The sequence below is a fragment of the Argentina anserina genome, chromosome 1 (assembly GCF_933775445.1).
Source record: "Argentina anserina chromosome 1, drPotAnse1.1, whole genome shotgun sequence".
Taxonomy (NCBI): Eukaryota; Viridiplantae; Streptophyta; class Magnoliopsida; order Rosales; family Rosaceae; genus Argentina; species Argentina anserina.
In genome coordinates, this window is record NC_065872.1 from 14230068 (window position 1) to 14238780 (window position 8713).

At 39.4% G+C, this 8713-nt stretch overlaps 2 protein-coding genes across 2 annotated transcripts; both read left to right on the forward strand.

The window, feature by feature from the left end:
* The first annotated feature begins 2388 nt into the window (after positions 1-2388).
* LOC126802405 (uncharacterized) lies at positions 2389-3378 on the forward strand. Its single transcript, XM_050530034.1, has one exon. It carries the CDS (start codon positions 2389-2391, stop codon positions 3376-3378), a length of 990 nt encoding a protein of 329 aa, XP_050385991.1.
* A 2502-nt stretch (positions 3379-5880) lies between these two features.
* Positions 5881-8479, forward strand: LOC126802416 (G-type lectin S-receptor-like serine/threonine-protein kinase LECRK3). The gene has a single exon (XM_050530045.1). It carries the CDS (start codon positions 5881-5883, stop codon positions 8356-8358), a length of 2478 nt encoding a protein of 825 aa, XP_050386002.1. The 3' UTR covers positions 8359-8479.
* Positions 8480-8713: the final 234 nt, after the last annotated feature.

Below are 8713 nucleotides of genomic sequence, written 5' to 3' on the forward strand. Positions count from 1 at the left end.
GTGGATAACACCGGTATACCATTGTAATGACCCGATTTTTCGGAATCAAATAAATTGAATTCTTAGAAATTAATAGAGTTTGTAAAATTAATAAACCGCATTTGTTTTGCTTCGCGACGTTGTCAATCGAAAAAGGAACCGTCGTCGGAAATCTAAATTGGAAAAATGTTACGTTTCCGCGATGCGGGAGTCGACTTTTACTCTGTCGCTCGTTTCCGAAAACTTCGTTCACGGAAGTTGTAGATCTCGTCGATACGATTTCGTGGACACGTCACGCATTCTCATCGGACGTCGTACGTGAAAGTTATTAACGACGGAAGTTAGTTTTCGATTTTAAAAAAAGGTATAAAAAGGAAATTTTGGGAATTATGGTTTCAATTTTTCGGAAACCCCTTCTCTCTCTTACCCCACAGCCTCTCCCCTCTCTCTCACCTGACTCTCTCTCTCTCCCTCAAATCGCCTCTGGCGATCTCACTAGTCGGACCTCCGTGACTCGCACCACCTCACCCAAAAGCTTCGCACAGTCCACCGCAGTGACCCCCGAGCTCGACACGCCTCCGTTCGCCACCGTGAAGCCGTCGCTACAACTTGAGCCTTTTATGGGTTCTTAGCTTCAATCTGGCGGCGCGTGAACAGTAAATTTTTAATCAGTAACTTTTGTAAAAAGTTATTTCTGTACGGTGAATGTAAAAACTAATTTACATTCAGTAAATGTAAAATTATTTTACGTACAGTAAAGTTATTTCTGAAAGATAAATTAGTAACTTATATTTACTCGATAAGTAATACGTAAACTGTACGTATATGAAAAGTAATACGTAAACAATTCGTATATGAAAAGAAATACGTAGACATTACATATATGAACAGTAATTTACGTGAACAGTAATTTCGCAAAAACCGAAAATTGCTGAATAGTAAAACATTAATATTGTTTCGGTATTTGAGGTTTTACGTAACGTTTCTAATCAGTTCTTCTTCAATCTAGGTGATCGATTAATCAAGTGAAAGAATTGCTTTCAGTATTGTGGGAAATACGCTCAGAAAACTAAGGTGAGTAAAATCTCACATTGACGAATCTACCCATAGCGGAGATTTATAATTACACATATTTTAAAAAATTGAACTATGATATGTATATGATATAGTGGGTTATGTATGTGTATAATTGGTAAAATCAATACATATATATGAGTTGCTATATTATATACTGTCATATTTCCGTTTGTAAAATAAGTTCATTTATAGCATTGATATTTATTTAATTGAGCATGTCACTTGGTTTTGTACAATAACATGTGATGATTGTTTTGTACGTGGTTTTAACTTGAGTAATATTAAAACGTTTTTGTTGTCTTCAGACGTGTTGGCATGTTGGAACCTAGCCTTGGTCGGGCGACAGTTACGATACAGTTAGAGCTCTAGTCTGTATGGCGGTGTACTGACATGAGAGGTAACAAATGGGTTACCGGCTTATGAGTACCCATATTTTTGGGATTATTGGGTGACAGATGGATTGCCAAATGCCCGGCGGTGTACTGCATGAGGGGTAACATATGAGTACTTAGGTCTTATGAGTACCCGTATTATAAATGTAATTGGGTAAACAGATTAGTTGCCTGATTTCTCATGAGCACTTATATTTTCAGATATTATTATACAACTAGATGGGCCGTCCTTTAACTTATGAGTACATTTATAATTGGATGTTTCAATATTTATTCTCGTATTACTATGCATATTATTTTGTTGTTTTACTCATACAAGCTGCAAAGCTTACCGAGTTTGTGTTTTGCTATCTCGGTGCACCTATTCGATGATGTAGGGGATAGTTCCGCAGGTGTGGTTTAGCAAAATCGACGGACAACTCTAAAGACTTCGAAGTTGCCTTATTTTATTTTGTGGTGAGGATTGAGAGGATTTTTACATTTCCATTTGATATAATGCTTGAATTATAATTTTGGTTTGTAATAATCAATTCGACTGAGTTGTACCATGAACTCAGTAATGATCCGCTGTGACGATAAGATGATTTCGATTTATTGAGATTCTTTTATAGTTTTTCATGGGTTCGAATTCGAGTTTCATACTTGAAATTTTGAGGTCGTGAGTGTTGGTATTAGAGCATAGGTTGAGTATTTAGTGATCTATCAATATCATGCAGGAGCGATGGCCCAACTGCAGCGGACCCCCATCACATGCTCTTCGGTATTGATATGTTGTTGGGTACGCATGAGTGTTAGGAGCCACACCTTATGGTTTGGTCCTCTAGTAAAGTATTGTGAATCTTACTTCGATGATTCACCTACTTTGGAAATCTTAAGTTAATATATGTTGGTTCTATTTTATTCGGATTCAAGACTTCACATGTATTGACTAAGTGTTTAAATGTTTCAAGGTGATGAATTTGGAGAAGGGCGTGCACAAGGCCGAGGCCGAGTCCGCAATGTGAATAATCTCTATGAAGAGGTGGCGCCACAGGAAGAACAGGTTGACCCCGCAACAGTCATTAGAGACGATTGTCGTGTGCTAAAGCTGATCAAGGACATCAGTAGTCTGTCAGCGCCGTCATTTCATGTGGGCCTGGATCATATGGTAGAAGATCACTGGATTGAGAGTATGGAAACCTACTTTGAGATGATGGTGTGCTCTAGGATAGAGAAGAGGATGATAGCCACATTCTTCTTAAAAGATGATGCTATGGATTGGTGGAAGAGCACAAGACGGACAGTGAATGTGTCTACTATGACCTGGGATGATTTTACGACACTCTTTCGAGAAAAGTACTTTGCAGCTACAGTGCAGGAGGATTTAGAACTTGAGCTCCTTGAGCTAGTACAGGGAGATATGACTATCAGGGAGTATGAAGCTCGTTTTGCACAGTTGTATTGGTTTGTCAGACCAATGGGTGCAACCTCCTTAGTCCAGAAATTTCTACGGGGACTTAAGCAAGAGTACAAGACCATCAGATCAGCACTTTGTCTGTCTACAAAAGAGTTGATGTATGAGAGTGCTATGAATTTGGAACAGGCGAATAAGACTCGCAGAGGCGATGTGGAAAATAGAGATACTAGAGGAAAAGACAAGGCAATCAGTTCAGGCAACGGGTCCTCAAGACCAAGAGGTGGATCTTGGAAGTGGCCGAGACCCCATTACCAGATTCCGGCTAAAGCGGCATCGCCATCTACTAGGATTGCACATGTTAAACAATTAGCTTATGTAAGGTGTTTCTTTTGCAATGAAATGTGGCACTACGCCACAACTTGTCCGAAATCGAAGAGAGCATGCTGCTTTAAGTTTGGGCAACTGGGACATATGCTAGAGACTGCACCCGACCTCCGTAGGGTAGACAGGAACATCAGCAGAGACAGTTACTAGCAGGCCAAGCTAGAGTGTTTGTATTGGGTCAGCGTGACACATGGGTGGAAGGTACTTTATCTATTTTTGACTACCTTGCTAGAGTACTATTTGATACAGGAGCATCGCATTCATTTATTGCTAGTTCGGTAGTGGAGATGTTAGGATTGATTCCTACACCTCTTGGAAACTCTATATGTGTCACTTCACCTCTGGGAGTGTCACTCGAACCAGAGACAATCTACAAGGCTTGTCCTATTGTGATTGGAGGTAGAGAATTCTCTGCTTCTTTGATAGTAATTTCGGACCACAACTATGATGTGATCCTAGGAATTGATTGGTTGAGGCGGCATCATGCATTGATTGATTGCTTTGACATGGTAGTATTCTTCCATAGGCCTGGAGAACCAGTGTTTCGTTATCGTTGTCTCAAATCAAATAATGTCATGAGAACATGAGTTTTGGCACATGTGGAATCTGTGGATCATAAAGTAACTATTGCAGACATTGTGTATATGAGTATAGTAAGGTGTTCCAAGAGATACCAGGGTTACCTCCTCGGAGAGTTGTAGATTTCTGCATAGATATGGTACGCGGTCCGGCATCAGTGTCAAAGACGCCTTACATAATGGCACAAAATAAACTTAAAGAGTTGAAGGTGCAGATAGATGAACTATTAGACCAAGGGTTCATTAGACCTAGCATCTCACCTTGGGGTGCACCGGTTCTGTTCGTGAAGAAGAAAGATGGTTCCCTGCGGTAGGTAACTGAATAAGGTGACCATCAAGAATAGGTATCCCTTGCCTAGGATTGATGACTTGTTCGATCATCTTAGAGGGGCTACGGTATTCTCTAAGATTGATTTTTGAGATCCGGATACCATCAACTCAGGGTGAAGGAAGAAGATATATCGAAGACAGCTTTCAGGACCCCGTATGGACACTATGAGTTTGTGGTCATGCCCTTTGGCCTGACAAATGCACCAGCTGTTTTTATGAGTTTGATGAACCAAATCTTTAGCCCGTACTTGGATGAGTTTGTTGTAGTGTTTGTGGATGACATTAATATGTGAATAGTAATTTCGTAAAAACCGAAAATTGCTTAACAGTAAAATATTAATACTGTTTCGGCATTTGAGGTTTTACGTAACGTTTCTAATCACTTCTTCAATCTAGGTGATCGATTAATCGAGTGAAAGAATTACTTTCAGTATTGTGGGAAATACTCTCAGGAAACTAAGGTGAGTAAAATCTCACAATGACGAATCTACCCATAGCGGAGATTCATAATTACATATATTTCAAAACATTGAAATATGATATGTATATGATATAATGGGTTATGTATGTGTATAATTGGTAAAATCGATACATATATATGAGTTGCTATATTATATACTGTCATATTTCCGTTTGCAAAATAAGTTCATTTATAGCATTGATATTTATTTAATTGAGCATGTCACTTGGTTTTGTACAATAACATGTGATGATTGTTTTGTACGTGGTTTTAACTTGAGTTATGTTAAAACATTTTTGTTGTCTTCGGACGTGTTGGGTAAACAAATGGGTTGCCTGATTTCTCATGAGCACTTATATTTTCAGATATTATTAGACAACCAGATGGGCCGTCATTTGACTCATGAGTACATTTATAATTAGATGTTTCAATATTTATTCTCGTATTACTATGCATGTTATTTTGTTGTTTTACTCATACGAGTTGCAAAGCTTACCGGGTTTGTGTTTTGCAATCCCGGTGCACCTATTCGATGGTGTAAGGGATAGTTCCGCAGATGTGGTTTAGCAGAATCGACAGACAACTCTGAAGACTTCGAAATTGCCTTATTTTATTTTGTGGTGAGGATTGAGAGGATTTTTACATTTCCATTTGATATAATGCTTGAATTATAATTTTGGTTTGTAATAATCAATTCGACTGAGTTGTATCATGAACTAAGTAATGATTCGCTGTGACGATAAGATGATTTCAATTTATTGAGATTGTTTTAGAGTTTTTCATGGTTTCGAATTCGATTTCATACTTGAAATTTCGGAGTCGTAACAACCATTTTCATGTGACATTTTTATTTTAAAAAAAGAGGAGCATGAGGACCGCAAAATGTAATTAATAGTCCCCAATTAAAAATGATGTAACAGAGTATTGATACGCAAAAGCACTCAAGAATTTTCGCCCATATAAACAATCACTTCAAGAATATGAGGTGGAAAAGAGCATAGGATGACTTCTGGTGAAGATCGCTACAGTTGAATCAATTTGTTCTCTTGTTGTAACGAAAAAGTCGGTAGACTTGTAACCACACATTATGAACTACAAAATGGATTTAAAGGAAAGTTGAGTGACATTTAGATATTCACATCATTCGAAATCAATAAAGCTCATCCCCATTTAAATTTACATACATTATTTTGTCGTCTTCTCTTATCCACTTTTGTGGAGTGTTCTTCAATCTAGAGATTTTCCGTGTTGATTGAGTTTAGTTATACAGCTCCTCCCTCGATCATGGCTTCTTCTTCTTCTTCTTCTGTACTGGTTTTATTCATACTTTTGATTACCTTGATCACCAATAATGTAGAAGCTAAAAAAAACCACTCCACATCCAATTTAATCCGCATTGGCTCCAATCTGACCCCCGATGCCCTCGGTAATTCTTCATGGTTGTCATATTCTGGCCGCTTTGCCTTTGGTTTCTATCCACAAGGCAATGGCTTTGCTGTTGGTATACAGCTCCTTAATCCACCACAAAACACAGTTGTGTGGACTGCAAATCGAGATGACCCCCCTGTCTCCTCAAACTCTACACTGAAACTAACAAAACGCGGTCTCTTGCTTCAAACTGAGGGAGGCCCAGAAGTCACTATTGCTTCTGGCTCAAGTTCAGAAGAAGAAGGTACAAGTGGACTTGAGCCAGAAGAAGTAGAGACAACTGCAGCTGCAGCTATGCTCGACTCTGGAAATTTTGTGCTGTATAATGGCACTTCTTTTGTCATATGGGAGAGCTTTAGTTTACCTACGGATACAATACTGGGAGGTCAAGATTTGGAGGCAGGCAGGTCTTTGGTATCAAGTGCATCTGTATCAGATCACTCCAGGGGGCCATTTTCCCTGACAATGAATAGTAATGGAAACCTTCTGGCCTACCCGCCAAACAGCTCTGCTGCTTATTATCTTACAGCTGTGACCTCGTTGACAGAATATTGCAAACTCAGTCTGAACATGTCGGGATTTCTCGTTATAGAAAATGAGCTTGGTGGCAAGGCCATTCAGATTTTGGCAAATGGCTCGCACCTACAAGACAATCAAACTACAGTCTACCGCGCAACACTCGATGCTGATGGGAATTTCAGATTGTACTTGCATAGCTTTCTGATGGCTAGTGTTGCGATAATTTGGTCTGCTTTTCATCCATGTGATATTCAAGGCATTTGTGGCTTCAACAGTTATTGCGAAATAATCATGCAGAATGAAGTGGAGTGCAAATGTTACCCTGGATTTGTTTACAACAACGCCAGTCAGAAGTCTCTGGGATGCTATCATAATTTCACCGTAGATGGCTGCACCGAAGATGAAGAGCCACGGCTGCGGTACAAGGTGGAGGCCTTGGACAATATCTGGTGGAAAAACCATCCTTATTCAGTAACACCTTCTCAAAACAAGGAAGATTGCAGTGACTCTTGCCTGGGAGACTGCAATTGTTGGGCTGTGCTATATAATAGTACAGATGCTAATTGCAGAAAATACAAGATTCCGCTTTTATATGGCAAAAGAAATTCAAGTAAACCCTCTAAAGGTTACATCAAACTACTTCAACCGAGAAACATGGAGGATACTCCATTCAATACTCCCGACCTACCCGAAAGTCCAACTGTAACTGAAAGCAAGAATAATAGTCTGATTCTTATTCTTGCTATCAGTCTGGGTTCCATTGCATTCTTGTGTTTTGTCTTCGCCATCTCAAGTTTCACCACATACATGCATCGAGTTCATAGGTATGAGAAGCTGTTGAAAGATTCGAGTTTGGCACTAGCTGATCCAGAGTACTTCACTTTACAATCATTTTCTTACGCTGAGCTCGAAAGAGCTACAGATGGCTTCAAGGAAGAGATTGGAAGAGGTACTTTCGGAGCTGTTTATAAAGGAACTCTGTCTGGGGGCAGTTCCAGCAAAACTGTTGCTGTAAAAAGACTGGAAAAGGTGGTCGATGAAGGAGTAAGAGAATTTAGAGCCGAAATTACGACCATTGGACGAACTCACCACAGAAACTTGGTCCAGTTGCTTGGTTTCTGTATTGAGGGTTCTAGAAAGCTTCTTGTTTATGACTACATGAGCAACGGCTCACTTGCAGATCTTCTATTTAAGGCCAAAACAATGCACTCATCTTGGAATGAAAGGGTAAGACTTGTATTCGATGTGGCTAAAGGGGTCCTCTATTTACATGACGAATGCAGTGTCCATATCATTCACTCCAATTTGAAACCCCAAAACATACTCTTGGATCATACTTGGACGGCTAAGATATCTGATTTCGGTTTGGCCAGGCTGGTGCCGAATGAAACAAAAATCAGCTCGGCTACTGGAGGAGGAATGAGTTCAGCTGAACAGGTTAGAAGAGGTTATCTGGCGCCTGAATGGCAGAACAATGCTCTTATATCTGTGAAAGCTGATATATACAGCTTTGGTATCGTGCTTTTAGAGATTGTGTGTTGTAGAAGAAACATAGAAGTAAATATTTCGACACCAGATGAGATAATTCTTTCCAGTTGGGTAAGTAAATGCTTTGCTGCTGGAGAATTAGCTAAGCTTGTTGAGGAGGATGAAAATGTAGATTTGAAGACGCTAGAAAGAATGGTGAAAGTGGGTTTATGGTGTGTTCAAGATGATCCAGCTTTGCGACCTTTCATGAGAAATGTAATACTGATGTTGGAAGGGACAATGGACATACCAGTTCCACCGTGTCCAAAGCTTCCCTCTCTTGTTTGATGTTGGAATGTGTTTCCAACTGATGTCTTACAACAACATGTGTACATAGATCTTATAGGAATAACCTAGATCTATCAATCGATCTAGACTCTTAACTTTATGCTAAATTTGATGTGTTCATGGATTAGTCTCTTCTAGGCTATAGCTGAAACTTCTTTATCCCTAAAATGTGTTGTCATGTTTGTATCAGTAATGTTTCTGGACTCTGTTCTTGGTCATTGAAAGAAATTGCTTAGAACAATTACGAGTATCTTTTTCAAGTTACTGCAAATTGTGCGTCAAAATTTAGAATATTCAAACAGTACACAGGTTGAACATTTCAATGCTCACCCGAAGGGACGAGCATTTTCTGTCC

Coding starts and splice junctions, on each gene's coding strand:
- LOC126802416 (XM_050530045.1), top strand. CDS start 5,881: ATGGCTTCTTCTTCTTCTTCTTCTGTACTGGTTTTATTCATACTTTTG.
- LOC126802405 (XM_050530034.1), top strand. CDS start 2,389: ATGTTTCAAGGTGATGAATTTGGAGAAGGGCGTGCACAAGGCCGAGGC.